At 43.1% G+C, this 21,377-nt stretch overlaps 1 protein-coding gene across 7 annotated transcripts in view; it reads right to left on the minus strand.

Moving 5' to 3' along the window:
* The window catches only part of LOC137333956 (6-phosphofructo-2-kinase/fructose-2,6-bisphosphatase 4-like), a 271,232-nt gene that overhangs the window by 134,814 nt on the left and 115,041 nt on the right, over positions 1–21,377 (minus strand). Inside the window, exon 1 of one of the 7 annotated variants that reach the window (XM_067998320.1) lies at positions 16,205–16,227. The exons of 4 other annotated variants lie outside the window; for them this stretch is intronic. Coding sequence is in view for 2 of the 3 variants with exons in the window: in XM_067998314.1 (XP_067854415.1) it covers positions 15,642–15,741 (100 nt within the window). In the remaining variant the exon portion in view is untranslated. Of the gene's footprint in view, positions 1–15,641; positions 15,879–16,204; positions 16,228–21,377 lie in introns of those variants that run through there. 2 more of the 7 variants (XM_067998314.1, XM_067998315.1) reach the window with 2 other exon arrangements.

Raw genomic sequence — 21,377 nt, forward strand, 5'->3', positions numbered from 1 at the left:
ACATCTTCTGCCTCCACATGTAGGTTACCTTTTGGTCTCTAATAGGCCCCACTCTTTCCTTCCTTATCCTCTAGCCCTTTATGTATTTATACTCTAGGCTTTCTGCAGTTTTGAACTCTCAGTATCTGAATTAAGCTTCCCTTTTTTGCCCTATGCTACACTCTATGCTCCTTGACATCCAGGGGGTTCTAGATTTGGCAGTCCCACCCTTTTTCTTTGTGGGAACATATTTGCACTGAACCCTCACTATCTCCTCTTTGAATGCCTCCCAATGTTCTGATACTGATTTACCTTCAAGTTGCTGTTTCCAGTCCACTTTTGCTAAATCACTTCTCTGCTTAGTAAAATTTGCCTTTCCCCAGTTAAGAACTTTTACTCCTGTTCTATCTTTTCCTAACTTTTTCCGCAGAGCGGTGGCGGGCCTGAGCGTCAGAAGACTGAGAGTGGGGAAAAAAAGCAGCAGCAGACCTGCAACAAGAGAAAACTACTGTGCGACGTCACAGGTGAGGCAGGAGAGTCCGAGAGGTGAGCACAGTATAAAAGGAGAGACCGAGAGCGGGAGGAGAGTCTGAGAGGTGAACACAGTGTATATCTAAGGCAAGTCATGGCAGCACAGCTCGCACCCGTGATATGCTCCTCCTGCACTATGTGGGAAGTCATGGACATTACCAGTGTTCCTGGCGACCATGTGTGCAGGAAGTGTGTCCAGCTGCAGCTACTGGCGAACCGCATTTCGGAGCTGGAGCTGCGGGTGGATTCACTGTGGAGCATCCGCGATGCTGAGATTATCGTGGATAGCACGTTCAGTGAGGTGGTCACACCGCAGGTAAAGATTACGCAGGCAGAAAGGAAATGGGTGACCGCCAGGCAGCGTAAAAGGACTAGGTAGGTAGAGCAGGAGTCCCCTGGGGCCATCTCCCTCTCAAACAGATATACCGCTTTGGATACTGTTGGGGGAGATGGCTTCTCAAGGGAAAGCAGCAAAAGCCAAGTTTGTGGCACCACGGGTGGCTCTGCTGCACAGGAGGGGAGGAAGAAGAGTGGCAAGGCTATACTGATAGGGGATTCAATTGTAAGGGGAACAGATAGGCGTTTCTGTGGCCACAGACGTGACTCCAGGATGGGATGTTGCCTCCCTGGTGCGAGGGTCAAGGATGTTGCGGAGCGGCTGCAGGACATTCTGGAGGGGGAGGGTGAACAGCCAGTAGTCGTGGTCCATATTGGTACCAATGACATAGGTAAAAAAAAAGGGATGAGATCCTGCAAGGTGAATTTAAGGAGTTAGGAGATAAATGAAAAAGCAAGACTTCAAAGGTAGTGATCTCAGGATTACTACCAGTGCCACGTGCTAGTGAGTATAGGAACAGGAGAATAGACCGGATGAATGTGTGGCTGCAGGGATGGTGTAGGAGGGAGGGATTTAGATTCCTGGGACATTGGGACCGGTTCTGGGGAAGGTGGGACCTGTACAAGCGTGACGGGTTACACCCGAGCAGGACCGGGACCAATGTCCTCGCGGGGGTGTTTGCCAGTACTGTTGGGGAAGGTTTAAACTAGAGTGGCAGGGGGATGGGAACCTGAGCGGGGAGTCAGAAGGGGGTAAAGATGAGAGCAGCAAGAGAGGGGAAGACCCAGGGGAAATTTACAATACAAATAGTACAAACAGTTGTTCAAGAACAAGTGAAAGGGAAAAGCGTAGAGCAGCAGAAAGAAAGTGTACTTTAGACACGACAGATAAAGTGCAAACTAGAAGGCGTAAGGCGATTAACCCAGCATCAAAGCTGAAGGTCAGGCTAGGGTGTGTGGCCCAACTAAGAGTTCTATATACAAATGCATGGAGTATAAGGAATAAATTAAATGAACTACAGGTTCAAATTCAAATTGGAGGATATGACATGATAGCTATTACTGAGACATGGCTGCAGGATGATCAGGATTGGGAACTAAATATACCGGGTTATAAGGTCCACAGGAGAGATCGGGAAAATGGAAGAGGGGGAGGAGTAGCCTTAATGATTAGAGATGAAATCACTTCAATGATAAAGGAAGATATAACGAGAGGTAAGCAGCCAACAGAGACCTTATGGGTTGAATTGAGAAATAGGAAAGGATCTAAGACTCTAGTGGGAATTGTGTATCGGACCCCTGGCAGCAGCTCTGAAGTGCTAGATTGTATAAATGCAGAGATTAGACAAGCGTGTAAGAAAGGCATAGTGGTCTTAATGGGGGACTTTAACCTTCATATAGATTGGGAAAAGAAGACTAGCAACTGTCAAAAAGCTAGTGAAGGTCTTGACTGTCTCCGGGATAGTTTTCGCCAGCAGTATGTCCGAGAGGCAACAAGGGGGCAAGCCATACTAGATTTAGTAATGAGTAATGAACCAGATTTAGTTAACGGCTTAACTGTACGCGAACATCGATCCAATAGCGATCATAACATGATCGAGTTCAATGTAGTGTTTGAAAGGGAAAAAAGTGAATCAGCTGCTAAGATTCTAGACTTGGGTAAGGCCGACTTCAATGGGATGAGACAGAGACTGTCCACAGTAAACTTGGCAAATCTGTTAATGGGTAAAACGACTGATGATCAGTGGGAAATGTTTAAAGAAACATTTAACGTGATACAGAATCGGTTTATACCCCCAAGGGGCAAGAACTCGACTTGCCAAAAGAAACAGCCATGGACAATTAAAGAGGTAAGGGACAGTATAAGACATAAGGAAAGGGCATACAAAAAGGCAAAAAATGGCACAGATCCTGGCGAATGGGAAAGATACAAAGATCAACAAAGGGTCACAAAACAGATAGCAAGAGCTACTAAAAGAGAGTATGAAAAGAAACTTGCAAGGGATATCAATACGAAGAACTTTTATAGTTACATTAGGAAAAAGAGGGTGGTCAGGAGCAGTGTTGGCCCCTTAAAAACTGAAAGTGGGGATATTGTCATTGACAATGGGGAAATGACGGACATGTTGAATAATTACTTTGCGTCAGTATTTACAGTAAAAAAAAGGATGGCATGCCGGAAATCCCAAGAAAACTAATATTGAATTGGGGACAGGGACTCGATAAAATTAACATAAGTAAAGCAACAGTAATGAAGAAAATAATAGCACTAAAGAGTGACAAATCCCCAGGACCAGATGGTTTCCATCCCAGGGTTTTAAAGGAAGTAGGTGAGCACACTGCAGATGCCCTAACTATAATCTTTCAAAGTTCTCTAGATTCAGGAACTGTCCCTCCAGATTGGAAAATTGCACATGTCACTCCGCTTTTTAAGAAAGGAGAGAGAGGGAAACCAGCGAATTATAGAACAGTTAGCCTAACATCTGTTGTGGGGAAAATGCTGGAGTCTATAATTAAGGATAGGGTTACTGAACACCTCGAGAATTTTCAGTTAATCAGAGAAAGCCAGCATGGATTTGTGAAAGGTAGGTCGTGCCTGACAAACCTGATTGAATTTTTTGAAGAGGTGACTAAAGTAGTGGACAGGGGAATGTCAATGGATGTTATTTATATGGACTTCCAGAAGGCATTTGATAAGGTCCCACATAAGAGACTGTTAGCTAAGATAGAAGCCCATGGAATCAAGGGAAAAGTACGGACTTGGTTAAGAAGTTGGCTGAGCGAAAGGCGACAGAGAGTAGGGATAATGGGAAGGTACTCACATTGGCAGGATGTGACTAGTGGAGTCCCGCAGGGATCTGTCTTGGGGCCTCGATTATTCACAATATTTATTAACGACTTAGATGAAGGCACAGAAAGTCTCATATCTAAGTTTGCCGATGACACAAAGATTGTGTCATCGGCAAACTTAGATATTGTTCTGTGAATTATAAATGCGATTTCATTTCGAGGATCTCATTTCACATCGTTCACCTGACGAAGGGGGAAGCCTCCGAAAGCTTGTGAATTTAAAATAAAATTGCTGGACTATAACTTGGTGTTGTAAAATTGTTTACAATTGTCAACCCCAGTCCATCACCGGCATCTCCACATCACAAAGATTGGTGGCATTGTAAGCAGTGTAGATGAAAACATAAAATTACAAAGAGATATTGATCGATTAGGTGAATGGGCAAAACTGTGGCAAATGGAATTCAATGTAGACAAATGTGAGGTCATCCACTTTGGATCAAAAAAGGATAGAACAGGGTACTTTCTAAATGGTAAAAAGTTAAAAACAGTGGATGTCCAAAGGGACTTAGGAGTTCAGGTACATAGATCATTGAAGTGTCATGAACAGGTGCAGAAAATGATCAAGAAGGCTAATGGAATGTTGGCCTTTATATCTAGACGACTAGACTACAAGGGGGCAGAAGTTATGCTGCAGCTATACAAAACCCTGGTTAGACCGCACCTGGTGTACTGTGAGCAGTTCTGGGCACCGCACCTTTGGAAGGACAAATTGGCCTTGGAGGGAGTGCAGCATAGGTTTACTAGAATGATACCCGGACTTCAAGGATTAAGTTACAAGGAGAGATTACACAAATTGGGGTTGTATTCTCGAAGGTTAAGGGGTGATCTGATCGAAGTTTATAAGATATTAAGGGGAACAGATAGGGTGGATAGAGAGAAACTATTTCCGCTGGTTGGGGATTCTAGGAGTAGGGGGCACAGTCTAAAAATTAGAGCCAGACCTTTCAGGAGCGAGATTAGAAAACATTTTTACACACAAAGGGTTGTAGAAGTTTGGAACTCTCTTCCCCAAACGGCAATTGATACTAGCTCAATTGCTAAATTTAAATCTGAGATAGATAGCTTTTTGGCAACCAAAGGTATTAAGGGATATGGGCCAAAGACAGGTATATGGAGTTGGATCACAGATCAGCCATGATCTTATCAAATGGCAGAGCAGGCACGAGGGGCTGAATGGCCTACTCCTGTTCCTATGTTTTATCCTTTTCCATAACTATAATAAATCTAACTGAATTATGATCACTACCACCAAAATGCTCTCCCACTGATACTCCTTCTACCTGCCAAGCTTCATTCCCTATAACTAACTCCAGAACTGCCCCCTCTCTTCGTGGGTTTACTACATATTGGCTAAAAAAGTGCTCCTGAACTGGCGACCAACATAAAAGGGAATCCAAAAGTCATCTATAGGCATGTAAACAGTAAATGGGTACTAAGAGGAAGGTTGGGGCTGATTAGGGACCAAAAAGGAGATCTACTCATGGAGGCAGAGGACATGGCTGAGGTACTAAATGAGTAATTTGCATCTGTCTTTACCAAGGAAGAAGATGCTGCCAGAGTCTCAGCAAAGGAAGATGTAGTTGAGATACTGGATGGAATAAAAATTGATAAAATGGAGGTACTAGAAAGGCTAGCTGTACTTAAAGTAGATAAGTCACCGATCCGGATGGGATGCATCCTAGATTGCTGAGGGAAGTAAGGGTGGAAATTGTGGAGGTACTGGCCATTATCTTCCAAACACCCTTAGGTATGGGGGTGGTGCCAGAGGACTGGAGAATTGCAAATGTTACACCCTTGTTCAAAAAAGGGTGTAATGATAAACCCAGCACTATAGGCCAATCAGTTTAACCTCGGTAGTGGGGAAACTTTTAGAATCGATAATCCGGGACAGAATTAGCAGTCACTTGGACAAGGGTGGATTGATTTGGGAAAGCCAGCAGGGATGTTAAAGGCAAATCGTGTTTAACTAACGAGATAGAGTTTTTTGATGAGGTAACAGAGAGGGTAGATGAGGGCAACGCAGTTGATGTGGCGTATATGCACTTTCAAAAGGCATTTGATAAAGGGCCGCATAATAGGCTTGTCATCAACACTGAAGCCCATGGAATAAAAGGGGCAGAAGCAGCATGGATATAGAATTGGCTAAGTAACAGGAAACATTTTACGTGGATAGACTGGAGAAGCTGGTGTTATTCTCCTTGGAACAGAGAAGGTTGCGAGGAGATTTGATAGAGGTATTCAAAATAATGACGTGTCTAGGCAGAGTAGTTAGAGACAAACTGTTCCCATTGGCAGAAGGGTCAAGAATCAGGGGACGTAGATTTAAAGTGATTGGCAAAAGAACCAAAGGCAACATGAAGAAAAGTTTTTTTTTTAAACACAGCTGGAATGCACTGCCCGAGGGGGTGGTGGAGGCAGATTCAATCATGGCCTTCAAAAGGGAACTGGATAAGTACTTGAAAGTAAAAAAAATTGCAGGGCTACAGGGATAGGGCGGGAGATTGGGACTAGCTGGATTGCTCTTACATAGAACCGGCATGGACTCAATGGGCCGAATGGCCTCCTTCTGTGCTGTAACCTTTCCATGATTCTAGGATTCTATGAATGCATTTTAAGAATTTTAAGAATTCCACGCCCTTTGTATCGCAACTAATATTAGGGTAGTTGAAATCCCCTACTATTACTGCCCTATTGTTTTTGCATTTCTCAGAAATTTGCCCTTCTATCTCCCTCTGACTGCTTGGAGGTCAACAGTGCACTCTCATCAGTGTGACTGCCCCTTTTTTGTTCTTTAGCTCAACCCATGTAGCCTCATTTGATGATCCTTCAAACATATTGTCCCTCCTCGACAGGCGTGGTGCCGGAGGATTGGAGGACTGCTAACGTTGTACCGTTGTTTGAAAAGGGAGAAAGGGATAGAGCGAGTAATTACAGGCCATTCAGTCTAACCTCGGTGGTGGGCAAATTATTGGAATCAACTTTGAGGGACAGTATAAACCATTATTTAGAAAGGCACGGATTAATCAAGGACTGTCAACATGGATTTGTTAAAGGAAGGTCACGTCTGACTAACTTTGATTGAATTTTTTGAGGAGGTAACAAGGAGGGTCGATGAGGTTAGTGCATTTGATATAGTGCACATGGATTTTAGCAAGGCTTTTGACAAGGTCCCACATGGCAGGCTGGTCAAAAAAGTAAAAGCCCATGGGATCCAAGGGAAAGTGGCAAATTGGATCCAAAATTGGCTCAGTGGCAGGAAGTAAAGGGTAATGGTTGACGGGTCTTTATGTGAGTGGAAGGCTGTTTCCAGTGGGGTCCCGCAGGACTCTGTACTAGGTCCCTTGTTTTTTGTGGTATATATTAATGATTTAGTCTTAAATGTAGGGGCCATGGTTAAGAAGTTTGCAGATGATACAAAAATAGGCCGTGTGGTTGATAAGGTGAAAGCTGTAGACTACAGGAAGATATCAATGGACTGGTCAGGTGGGCAGAAAAGTGGCAAATGGAATTCAATCCGGAGAAGTGTGAGGTAATACATTTCGGGAGGTCAAGCAAGGCAACTGAATACACAATAAATGGGAGGATACTGAGAGGCGTAGAGGAATAAAGGGACCTTGAAGCGCATGTCCACAGATCCCTGAAGGTAGCAGGACAGGTAGAGAAGATGGTTAAGAACGCATACGGGATACTTTCTTTTATTAGCTGAGGCGTAGAATATAAGAGCAGGGAGGTTAAGTGAGAAATGTATAAAACACTGCTTAGGCCTCAGATGGAGTACTGCCTACAGTTCTGGTCACCATATTACAGGAAAGATGTGACTGCACTAGAGAGGGTGTTACCAAGACTGGAGAATTTTAGCTATGAGGAAAGAAACATAGAAACATAGAAAATAGGAGCAAGAGTAGGCTATTCGGCCCATCGGGCCTGCTTCGCCATTCAAAATGATCATGGCTGATCGTCTAACTCAGTACCCTGTTCCCGCTTTTTCCCCATATCCCTTGATCCCTTTAGCATTAAGAAATATATCTATCTCCTTCTTGAATACATCCAATGACTTGGCGTCCACTACCTTCTGTGGTAGAGAATTCCACAGGTTCACCACCCTGAGTGAAGAAATTTCTCCTTATCTCAGTTCTAAATGGCATACCCCGTTATCCTGAGACTGTGACCCCTGGTTCTGGACTCCCCAGCCATCAGGAACATCCTCCCTGCATCTCGTCTGTCTAGTCCTGTTGGAATTTTACATGTTTCGATGAGATCACCTCTCATTCTTCTAAACTCTAGTGAATATAGGCCTAGTCGACCCAATCTCTCCTCATCAGTCCTGCCATCCCAGGAATCAGTCTGGTAAACCTTCGTTGCACTCCCTCCATGGCAAGGACATCCTCCCTCAGATAAGGAGACCAAAACTGCACACAATACTCCAGATGTCATCTCACCAAGGCCCTGTATAACTGCAGTAAGACATCCCTGCTCCTGTACTCAAATCCTCTTGCAATGAAGGCCAACATACCAATCGCTTTCCTAACTGCTTGCTGCACCTGAATGCTCGGTTTCAGCGACTGGTGTACAAGGACACCCAGATCTCGTTGCACCTCCCCTTTTCCCAATCTATCACCATTCAGATAATAATCTGCCTTTCTGTTTTTATAACCAAAGTGGATAACCCCACAATTATCCACGTTATACTGCATCTGCCATGTTCTTGCCCACTCACCCAACTTGTCCCGCAGGGATCTGTCTTGGGGCCTTAATTATTCACAATATTTATTAACGACTTAGATGAAGGCATAGAAAGTCTCAAATCTAAGTTTGCCGATGACACAAAGATTGGTGGCATTGTAAGCAGTGTAGATGAAAACATAAAATTACAAAGAGATATTGATAGATTAAATGAATGGGCAAAACTGTGGCAAATGGAATTCAATGTAGACAAATGTGAGGTCATCCACTTTGGATCAAAAAAGGATAGAACAGGGTACTTTCTAAATGGTAAAAAGTTAAAAACAGTGGATGTCCAAAGGGACTTAGGGGTTCAGGTACATAGATCATTGAAGTGTCATGAACAGGTGCAGAAAATAATCAAGAAGGCTAATGGAATGCTGGCCTTTATATCTAGAGGACTAGAGTACAAGGGGGCAGAAGTTATGCTGCAGCTATACAAAACCCTGGTTAGACCGCACCTGGTGTACTGTGAGCAGTTCTGGGCACCGCACCTTCGGAAGGACATATTGGCCTTGGAGAGAGTGCAGCGTAGGTTTACTAGAATGATACCCGGACTTCAAGGATTAAGTTACGAGGAGCGATTACACAAATTGGGGTTGTATTCTCTAGAGTTTAGAAGGTTAAGGGGTGATCTGATCGAAGTTTATAAGGTATTAAGGGGAACGGATAGGGTGGATAGAGAGAAACTATTTCCACTGGTTGGGGATTTTAGGAGTAGGAGGCACAGTCTAAAAATTAGAGCCAGACCTTTCAGGAGTGAGATTAGAAAACATTTCTACACACAAAGGGTGGTAGAAGTTTGGAACTCTCTTCCGCAAATGGCAATTGATACTTGCTCAATTGCTAAATTTAAATGTGAGATGGATAGCTTTTTGGCAACCAAAGGTATTAAGGGATATGGGCCAAAGACAGGTATATGGAGTTAGATCACAGATCAGCCATGATCTTATCAAATGGTGGAGCAGGCACGAGGGGCTGACTGGCCTACTCCTGTTCCTATGTTCCTATGTCTAAATCACATTGGAGCCTCTTTGCATCCTCCTCACAGATCACATTCCACCCCAGCTTTGTGTCGTCTGCAAACTTGGAAATGTTACATTTAGTTCCCTCATCCAAATCATTGATATATATAGTGAATAGCTGGGGTCCAAGCACCGATCCCTGTGGTACCCCACTAGTCACTGCCTGCCACCCAGAAAAAGACCCATTTATTCCTACTTTCTGTTTCCTGTCTGTCAACCAATTCTCAATCCATGCCAGTATATTCCCCCCAATCCCACATGCTTTAATTTTGCACACTAACCTCTTGTGTGGGACCTTATCAAAAACCTTCTGAAAATCCAAATACACCACATCCACTGGTTCTCCCCTATCTATTCTACTAGTTACATCCTCAAAAAACTCCAGTAGATTTGTTAAGTATGATTTCCCTTTCATAAACCCACGCTGACTTTGTCCAATCCCGTTAATGCCCTCCAAGTGTTCTGTTATCACATCTTTTATAATAGACTCTAGCATTTTCCCCACTACTGATGTTAGGCTAACTGGTCTGTAATTCCCTGTTTTTTCTCTCCCTCCTTTTTTAAATAGTGGGGTTACAATTGCCACCCTCCAATCTGTAGGAACTGTTCCAGAGTCTATAGAATTTTGGAAGATGATCACCAATGCATCCACTATTTCCAGGGCCACTTCCTTTAGTACTCTGGGATGTAGATTATCAGGCCCTGGGGATTTGTCAGCCTTTAGCCCCATTAATTTCCTGAGCACTTTTTTTTACTAATACTGGTTTCCTTCAGTTCCTCCCTCTCACTAGACCCTTGGTTCCCTAACAATTCTGGCAGGTTATTTGTGTCCTCCTTTGTGAAGACAGAACCAAAGTATGTGTTTAATTGTTCTGCCATTTCTTTGTTCCCCATTATAATTTCCCCCATTTCTGACTGTAAGGGACCTAACATTTGTCTTCACTAATCTTTTTCTCTTGACATATTTTCGAAGCTTTTACAGTCAGTTTTTATGTTCCCTGCTAGTTTATTCTCATACTCTATTTTTCCCGCTTAATCAATCTCTTTGTCCTCCTTTGCTGAATTCTGAACTGCTCCCAATACTCAGGCTTGCTGCTTTTTCTGGCAATTTTATATGTCTCCTCTTTGGAGCTAATACTATCCCTAATTTCTTTTGTAAGCCACGGTTGAGCCACCTTACCTGTTTTATTTTTGTGCCAGACAGGGATGAATAATTGTTGTAATTCCTGCACACGTTCTTTAAATATTAGACATAGCCTATCCACCATCATCCCTTTTAGTAAAGTTCCCCAATCTATCATAGCCACCTCGCACCTCATACTTTCATAATTTCCTTTATTTAGATTCAGGACCCTAGTTTCGGATTCAACTACTTCACTCTCCATCTTAATGAGGAATTCTGTCATGTTATGGTCGCTCTTCCCTAAGAGACCCCGCACAACAAGATTGTTAATTAATCCTTTCTCATTGCACAATACCCAGTCTAGGATCGCCTGTTCTCTAGTTGGTTCCTCAACGTATTGGTCTAGAAAACCATCATGTACACACTCCAGGAATTCCTCCCCCACAGTATTATTGCTAATTTGGTTTGACCAATCTATATGTAGATTAAAGTCACCCATGATTATAGTTGTACCCTTCTTGAACGCGTCTCTAATTTCCTGTTTAATGCCCTCCCCTACATCTCCACTACTGTTTGGGGGCCTACAGACAACCCCCACCAACGTTTTCTGCCCTTTGGTGTTTCTAGCTCCATCCATACAGATTCCACATTGTGATTTTCCGAGCCAATATCCTTCCTCACTATTGCATTGATTTCCTCCTTTACTAACAACGCTACCCCACCTCCTTTCCCTTTTTGCCTGTCCTTCCTAAATATTGAATACCCCTGGATGTTCAGTTCCCATCCTTGGTCACCCTGCAGCCATGTCTCCGTAATCGCAACTATATCATAACCGTTAATATCTAACTGCGCGGCTAGTTCATCTACCTTATTGCGAATGCTCCGCGCATTAAGACACAATGCCTTTAGACTTGTCTTTTTAAGATTGTTCGTCATCTTAGTTTTATTTTGCACTATGGCCCGATTTGTTTTTCGCCCTTGTTTTCTCTGCCTTCCACTATTGCTTCTTCCCTTTCTGTCTTTTGTTTCTATCCTTGTTTCCCCCTCCTCTGTCTCTCAGGTTCCCATCCCCCTGCCATTCTAGTTTAAACCTTCCCCAACAGCAGTAGCAAACACCCTCGCGAGGACATCGGTCCCGGTCCTGCTCAGGTGTAACCCGTCCCGCTTGTACAGGTCCCCACTTCTCCAGAACTGGTCCCAGTGTCCCAAGAATCTAAATCCCTCCCTCGTACACCATCCCTGCAGCCACGCATTCATCTGGTCTATTCTCCTGTTCCTGTACTCACTAGCATGTGGCACTGGTAGTAATCCTAAGATCACTACCTTTGAGGTCCTGCTTTTTAATTTATCTCCTAACTCCTTAAATTCAATTTGCAGGACCTCATCCCTTTTTTTACTTATGTCGTTGAAAGATTGGATAGGCTAGGGCTATTTTCTTTGGAACAGAAGAGGTTGAGGGGTGATTTAATTGAGGTGCTTAAAATTATGAGGGGCCTAAATAGAGTGGACAGGAAGGACCTATTTCCCTTAGCAGAGAGGTCAGTAACCAGGGGGCAAAGAATTAAAGTAATTGGTAGAAGGATTAGAGGGGGGCTGAGGAGACATTTTTTCACCCGGAGCATAACAGGGATCTGGAACTCACTGCCTGAAAGGGTGTAGAGGCAGAAACCCTCATCACATTAAAAAAATATTTGGATATGTACTTGAAGTGCCGTAACCTACAAGATTACGGACCAAGTGCTGGGAAGTGGGATTAGGCTGGGTGGCTCTTTTTCGACCTGCACAAACATGATGGGTCGAATGGCCTCCTTCTGTGCAGTAAATTTTTCTATGTTTCCTCACAGCTGTAATTGTTTCTTTAACCAATATTGCCACCCCCCCCCCTTTTTTATTCCCCTCTGTCTCATCTGATAACCCTGTAACCAGGACCGTTGAGCTGCCATTCCTGCTCCTCTAAGCCATCTTTCAGTAATAGCTGTATCATCTTACTTCCACATGTCTATCTGTGCCCTCAGATCATCTGCCTTATTCACTCGACTCCTTGCATTGAGGTATATGCTATTAAGCACAGCCAAACTCCTTTGTTGTCTATTTTCTAGCCTTTGTTTCCTCTGCCTTCCAAACTCACTCACTAATTTTCTGCCTTCTATTTCCAGCTCTGCTTCTTTCCCTTCTGAATCTATGCTCAGGTTTTCATCCCCCTGTCAAGCTGGTTTAAACCCTCCCCATCTGCACTAGCAAACCTCCCCGTGAGGATATTGGTTCTGGCCCTGTTGAGCTGCAATCCGTCCGGCCTGTACAGGTCCCACCTCCCCCAATGCTCCAGGAATCTAAAGCCCTCCCTCCTGCATCATCTCTCCAGCCACACATTTATCTGCTCTGTCCTCCTATTTCGATACTCACTAGTGCGTGGCACCGGGAGTAATCTGGAAATTACTATCTAAGAGGTCCTATTTATTAATCTCTTTCCTAGCTCCTTAAAATCTGCCTGCAGGATCTCATCCCTTTTTCTACCTATGTCATTAATACCAATATGGAGCACAACCTCTGGCTGTACAGCCTCCCCCCTCAGATTATGTAGCCGCTCAGTGACATCCTTGACCCTGGCACCAAGGAGGCAACATACCATCCTGGGATCACATCTGCGGCCGCAGAAACGCCTGTCTGTTCTCCTAACTATTGAATACCCTATCACTATTGCTTTCCTGACCTTCCTCCTCCCCCCAGGTACAGCTGAGCCACCTATGATTCCAATGGACTTGGCTCTGGTTGTACTCCCCAGAGGAACCATCGCCCTCACCAGTAATACCAGTTAGAGTGTTGTGAGGGGACAGATCTAGAATCAGGCTGGGTTAGCAGCAGATTCAGGTGCAGTGAGGATACAGATCTAGAATCAGGCTGGGTTAGCAGCAGATTCAGGTGTAGTGAGGATACAGATCTAGAATCAGACTGAGTTAGCAGCAGATTCAGGTGTAGTGAGGATACAGATCTAGAATCAGACTGGGTTAGCAGCAGATTCAGGTGTAGTGAGGAGACAGATCTAGAATCAGACTGGGTTAGCAGCAGATTCAGGTGTAGTGAGGAGACAGATCTAGAATCAGACTGGGTTAGCAGCAGATTCAGGTGTAGTGAGGAGACACCTCTAAAATTAGGCTGCTTACTCATCCACTCATTTACAAAATATTGCATAATGAAGGGGGTAAAGAGGAAGGAATAGGAAAATAAAATACCATACAATGGCAACTGCAGTTCTTTTTCCAATGCTATGATTTTTTAATCACGCCATCTTAGAAAAACAGGTTCTCTGTGATGGTCTTCACAGATTGCTACTAACAGGTACTTACAGGGTCATTACTGAAGCTTTACAGAGAAAGCGGCAAGGAATTCCAAGTAAAGACCAGTGGTGTTAACAGCTCCTTATTTTAATACAGGTTCCATCCTCCGTGTGTGCAACCAAGAATAATGATCACACACTCAAAGAAATACTGGGAACTAAGTGTGGGGATGGGGGGAAAGAAAACTGCAAGAAGGCAGAAATCAATACTGGGGCATTAGTTAATAACCTGTTTAAAGAAAGTAGAGTTGAGGGTGAAGATCAGCCATGATCTGAGTGAATGGTGGAGCAGGCTCGAGGGGCCGTATGGCCTATTCCTGCTATTTTTATGTTCTTATGTAATATAGCATAGCACGGTTTAATTCACCACACCATATGATTCAGAACAGTAGGGTAGCAAATATTTTGATAGAATTTTTTTTTAAAGTATAAAAATAAACAATTTTCTGATAAAAGTACACAATTTTAAAATTAGGAACCTATCTTTAAAAACCATTTGGTCACACACACACACACACACACACACACACACTTTACATTTTGCACATTATTGCTGCACCGAGGCCTTCGTTAAAAGAACAGCCATACTTCACAGATCATACAAGCACCACCTTCACCTTTTCAATTCGAAAAAGACTTGACACAGCACCTTTCACAACCTCAGGACATCCCAAAGGCTTTACAGCCAATGAAATACTTTTGAAATGTAGTCGCTGTTGCATTAGACAAACATTTCACAACAAAGTAAGAGTCATAATTTACAAAACTTTATTATCCACAATACCAGAAACTCTTATCAGATCATGAGGGTTACTGTGCTGTAACCACAAGTGTAAACAATTTTACAACACCAAGTTATAGTCCAACAAATTTATTTTAAATTCCACAAGCTTTCGGAGGCTTCCTCCTTCCTCAGGTGAACGGTGTGGAACCACCTGAGGAAGGAGGAAGCCTCCGAAAGCTTGTGGAATTTAAAATAAATTTGTTGGACTATAACTTGGTGTTGTAAAATTGTTTACACTTGTCAACCCCAGTCCATCACCGGCATCTCCACATCGTAACCACAAGTAGGAGAGAAACACTGGATGACTCAGACCAATATTTACAACATTAAGACGGAACTGAAGGTAATACATTATTCAATCTTTATCTTGAATTAAAACAAGCCCACTTTTTAAATACGATGCATATAATTGCTTGTATATAAATGTTGCAATGGACAATTGCAGTGCCACTGTGTATTAAACCATGTCACTGTCACACTTCGATGTTTACAGGCAAATTGCTGCAAATACTGTAGAAAACACCACACAAATTCAGTGCTTAACAAATAAATCAACTTCAGCCCTACTTGCCCCAAACAGACTCCTTGCCACAACTTAATCTAACCACCCCAAAATTTAATGGTACTTTTGCATCGAGCTGCCATTAATTAGTTTGTATTCTTACCTAATTCTGCACGTTAATTAGCATTAATAGACCAATTTTAGCACAGCATCAATCTAAAGCTCTGCAAATACTAACAATGGGTCGAGGCTAAACCCCCTCTGTAGACAGTAGGGTAACGGAGCCAATTCACTGGAATTGCTGCACTGCAGACTTCTATGGAGCAATCAGGCTTTTCAAATAAGACTACAAACATCAACTGCTTTTAGGACCAGAAGTGTGCCCCAGTGACAGGAGGGTTACCAGGGCATCAGATTTGAGGCACTGTACTTAGCCAGATCCCAATACCTACCCTTCCTTTGTGGAGTGTGCACCTCACAGAGGCCATTTTTACAAGGCATCCAAATCTTCTTCAGGGGATTTTGAGTGAGTTCTAGAGGCGAGCTTGCCATGATATTTCTTGTTCCTTTCTCTTACTGTGAATTTAAGTCCACACTACCATTACTGCACAGTTTGTTAAATCTTTGCTTCCCTCCCCAGGCTGCAGGTCTTTCTTCCTTGTGTGCAGTCATGTAGTAAGCACTCGGTAATAGGACTGAGCTGGCCACGTGAAATCAAACTGCAAACTACCATATATATCCTAACTGAGGGGCACTCAGATTATAGGGACAAGAAGTTCAACCGAAGTCTGTGTCAACAAGCTCATGATAACACTTTAGATTGTAAGCCTAAGTAAATAGTTTCTATTACAAATGATGAGGGGTACAAAACATCAACCAATGTTTTCTATCAGATGCTGGCAGACCTGCTGTGTATTTACAAAATGTTTGTTTGAGATTTACAGCATTTGTACTTTTGTCTTTTTATTCTCTAATGCTTATTCAAATATATGATCAAATCAGCTTTGAAACTTACTGCACTTTTGCTCAGATCACGGTTTTCAAAAAAGTTGTTAAAAAATCTAATTACAGAGTAAATTCCATTTTCACACGGAATCTCATCAGAATCGGTTTGATAGTCTTCCCAGAACTATTTCTTTCTAGATATCTCTTATTTCACATGGTCACAGAGTACTTGCTGTAACACTATCTCTTTCCTGTTCTTTATGTACAAGGTACAAGTAGATAACCTTTTCTCTGTATTGCATCATTTTGGACGTGTCCACACTGCAGGATCAGTGGAATCACATGTGGAAATCATGGGATGTCTGCTGCTAAAGTGAGAGCAGCCAATGGCTGGAAGTACCACAACACTAGCACCAATCAGCTTCCTTAGGATGCTCACGACAGGAAACATGCTGCGTCAATAACAGATGGTCAACGAACAGCACAACACAGAGAACGTATTACCAACAAGCTCGGAGCAGGAGGGCAAACAAACTACAGTCCTGCACAACTACCTCAAGGCTGTATGAGTCCAGAAAACATCATGCTTCTCCATATCAGAAAAACCCCTCACAGCAGTGTTCAAAGGATGGCACTGATCTCCACACACATTGCATTTATATTGTGTCTCAAGTGTAAACAATATCCCAAGGTGATTCACAAATAGGTGTGATGTAAATAGATGACAAACCAAGAAGGTAGTTGGAAGGATGATCTAAAACTACATGGTTTTGAGGATTTTTTTTTAAAAAGAGGTAGAGAGGTGCATCAAATCTGCTGCACAGAAAGAGGCCATTCAGCCCAACTGGTCTATGCCGGCGGTTATGCCCCACATAAGCTCCCTCCCTCCCTACTTCATCGAACCCTAACATCATATCCTTCTATTCCTTTCTTCCTCACGTGTTTATCGAGCTTCCCCTTAAATGCATCTACACTTTTCACCTCCTTGTGGGAGCGAGTTCCACATTCTCACCACTCTTTGGGTAAAGAAGTTTCTCCTGAATTCCTGATTGGATTTATTAGTGACTATTTTATATTTATGACCTCTAGTTTTGGTCTCCCCCACAAGTGGAAACATTTTCTCTACGTCTACCCGATCAAACCCTTTCATTATCTTAAAGGCCTCTATCAGGTCACCCCTCGGCCTTCTCTTTTCTAAAGAAGAGTCCCAGCCTGTTCAATCTTTCCTGATAAGGATATCCTCTCAGTTCTGGTATCATCCTTGTGAATCTTTTTTACACCATCTCCAACTTTATAACATGGAGACCAGAACTGTGCACAGTGCTCCAAGTGTGGTCTAACCAAGGTTCTATAAAAGTTTAACATAACTTCTCTGTTTTTCAATTCTATCTCTCTAGAAATGAACCCCAGTGCTTGGTTTGCCTTTTTTATGGCCTTATTAACCTGCGTCGCTACTTTGTGATTTATGTTTCTCTACCCCCAGATCCCTCTGCTCCTCTACCCCATATAGACTATTATCCAAGCAATATGTGGTCTCCTTATTCTTCCTACCAAAATGCACCATCTCACATTTACCTATATTGAAATTCATTTGCCAATTATACACCCATTCTGCAAATTTATTAATGTCTTCTTACATTTTGACACATTCTTCCTTTGAACTAACTACAACCCTCAATTTGGTGTCATCTGCAAATTTTGAAATTGTACTTCTGATTCCCGAGTCCAAATGTTAATGTAAATTGTGAATAACAGAGGCAGATAGGTTCAGGAAGGCAGTTTCGGCGAGAAGGACCGAAGCAGCTCTTTTACCAAATTTGCAGTGAATGGAGGCTGGAGTGAAAGGAATGGGGCATTTGGGAGGGGGAATAAGACTAGAGGAGAATGGAGATATAGGATGGGGCAACGCCATGAAGTGATTTATAGGGGAGGACAAGCTTTCTGAATTGAATGCACTGGGGACAGAAAGCCAGTGTACGTCAGTGGGGACAGGGGTGATGGGTGGGAAAGACCAAGATACATGTGGCAAAGTTTGGACCAAGTTGGAGTTTGTGGAGGATGCGAAAGGCAGCAAGGAGAGCATTAGAAAGTTGAGTTTTTAGGCGATGAAAGCATGTATAACTGTTGCAGTGGCAAAGGAGCTGAAGCAGGCAATATGGTGGAAATATAGTGTGAGGTTTAAATCTGAGAACACAAACATCCCTAGGGTGAAAACTGGTCAGTCTCTTCCTGTCCCCCTTATTTTTCTCCTCACTTCAAGTTATACTTCTTGCTGGGGTAAGAAGGTACATTTATACAGCTCTTTTCACAACCTCAGAACATCCCAAAGTGCTTTACAGCCAATGAAGTACTTCTGAAGTGTAGTCACTGTAATGCAGGAAACACGGCAGCCAATTTGCGCACGGCAAGATCCCACAAAAAGCAATGTGATAATGACCAGATAATCTGTTTCAGTGATGTTGGTTGAGGGATAAATATTGGTCAGGACACCGGAGAGAACTCCACTGCTCTTCTTCGAAATAGTGCCGTGGGATCTTTTACATCCACCAGAGGGGGCAGACGGGGCTTCGGTTTATCGTCTCATCCGAAAGGCGGCACCTCCGACAGTGCAGCACTCCCTATGGTCAATCACAGGGAAGTGTTTAAAAGCAGGATACACTGCACCATGTAGGCTTCCCAATGGCAGCAGGTTTCATTTTAAGTATTATGGTTCAGGAGAAATCACAAAAAAGACAAAATGTTTTGGAAGTTTCTGCAAATGACATCCAAGACTGATTTATTTATTTAATCTTGAGATCTGTACAGTGCTGTCAAGCTTGAACATAAGAACATAAGAGATGGGAGGAGTAGGCCATTCGGCCCCTCGAACCTGCTCCACTGTTCAATCAGATCATGGCTGATTTTCGACCTCAACTCCACTTTCCCGCCCGATCCCCATATCCCTTGATTCCCCTAGAGTCCAGAAATCTATCGATCTCAGCCTTGAATATATTCAACAAGTGAGCGTCCACAGCCCTCTGAGGTAGAGAATTCCAAAGATTCACAACCCTCTGAGTGAAGAAATTCCTCCTCATCTCAGTCTTAAATGGCCGACCCCTTAACCTGAGACTATGCCCCCTAGTTCTAAACTCTCCAGCCAGGGGAAACAGCCTCTCAGCATCTACCCTGTCAAGCCCCCTCAGAATCTTATATGTTTCAATGAGATCCCCTCTCATTCTTCTAAACTTGAGTGAATACAGGCTGAGTCAACCCAATCTCTCCTCATATGACAGTCCTGCCATCCCAGGAATCAGTCTGGTGAACCTTCGCTGCACTCCCTCTATGGCAAGTATATCCTTTCTTAGGTAAGGAGATCAAAACTGCACACAATACTCCAGGTGTGGTCTCACCAAGGCCCTGTATAACTGCAGTAAGACATCCTTGCTCCTGTACTCAAATCCTCTTGCAATGAAGGCCAACATACCATTTGCCTTCCTAATTGCTTGCTGCACCTGCATGTTTGCTTTCAGTGACTGGTGTACAAGGACACCCAGGTCCCTTTGTACATCAACATTTCTCAATCTATCACCATTTAAATAATACTCTGCCTTTCTGTTTTTCCTTCTGAAGTGGATAACTTCACATTTATCCACATTATACTGCATCTGCCATGTATTTGCCCACTCACTCAACTTGTCTAAATCGCCTTGAAGCCTCTTTGCATCCTCCTCACAACTCACAATCCCACCTAGTTTTGTGTTGTCAGCAAACTTGGAAATACTATATTTAGTTCCCTCATCCAAATCATTGATATATATTGTGAATAGCTGGGGCCCAAGCACTGATCCCTGCGATACCCCACTAGTCACTGACTGCCACCTCAAAAACGAACCATTTATTCCGACCCCATTTCCTGTCTGTTAACCAATTTTCAATCCATGCCAGTATATTCCCCCCAATCCCATGTGCTTTAATTTTGCACACTAACCTCTTATGTGGGACTTTATTAAAGGCCTTCTGAAAATCCAAATACACCACATCCACTGGTTCTCCTTTATTTATTCTACCAGTTACATCCTCAAAAAACTCCAGTAGGTTTGTCAAACATGATTTTCCTTTCATGCATCCATGTTGACATTGTCTGATCCCGTTGATATTTTCTAAGTCTCCTGTTATCACATTGTTTATAATAGACTCTAGCATTTTCCCTACTACTAATGTTAGGCTAACCGGTCTGTAGTTCCCTGTTTTCTCTCTCCCTCCTTTTTTTTTTAAAATAGTGGGGTTACATTTGCCACCCTCCGATCTGCAGGAACCGTTCCATAATCCATAGAATTTTGGAAGATGACAGCTAATGCATCCACTATTTGCATGGCTACCTCTTTTAGTACTCTGGGATGCAGATGATCAGGTCCTGGGATTTGTCGGATTTCACTCCCGTTAATTTCTCCAGCACTATTTTTTTACTAATGCTAATTTCCTCAGCTCCCCTCTTATCCTTCAACCAATCATTTTAAATCAATGCCCCCGGTAATTGATTTCTCTGCTAAGAGAAATAGGGTAATGATTGACAGGTGTTTTGTGACTGGAAGGCTGTTTCCAGTGGGGTCCCGCAGGGCTCAGTACTGGGTCCCTTGCTTTTTGTGGTATATATTAATGATTTAGACTTAAATGTAGGGGGCATGATTAAGAAGTTTGCAGATTATATAAAAATTGGCCATTTAGTTCATAGTGAGGAGGAAAGCTGTAGACTGCAGGAAGATATCAATGGACTGGTCAGGTGGGCAGAAAAGTGGCAAATGGAATTCAATCTGGAGAAGTGTGAGGTAATGCATTTGGGGAGGGCAAACAAGGCAAGGGAATACACAATAAATGGGAGGATACTGAGAGGTGTAAAGAAAGTGAGGGACCTTGGAGTGCATGTCCACAGATCCCTGAAGGTAGCAGGGCGGGTAATTAAGGTGGTTAAGAAGGCATACAGGATACTTTCCTTTATTAGCTGAGGCATAGAAAAGCAGGGAGGTTATGCTAGAACTGAATAATTTACTAGTTAGGCCACAGCTTGAGTACTGTGTACAGTAGTTCTGGTCACCACATTACAGGAAGGATGTAATTGCACTAGAGAGGGTACAGAGGAGATTTATGAGGATGTTGCCAGGACTGGAGAATTTTAGGTATGAGGAAAGTTTGGATCAGCTGGGGTTGTTTTCTTTGGAGCAGAGGAGGCTGAGGGGTGGTTTAATTGAGGTGTAAAAAATTATGAG

This window comes from Heptranchias perlo, chromosome 17 (assembly GCF_035084215.1).
Source record: "Heptranchias perlo isolate sHepPer1 chromosome 17, sHepPer1.hap1, whole genome shotgun sequence".
NCBI classification, from domain to species: Eukaryota; Metazoa; Chordata; class Chondrichthyes; order Hexanchiformes; family Hexanchidae; genus Heptranchias; species Heptranchias perlo.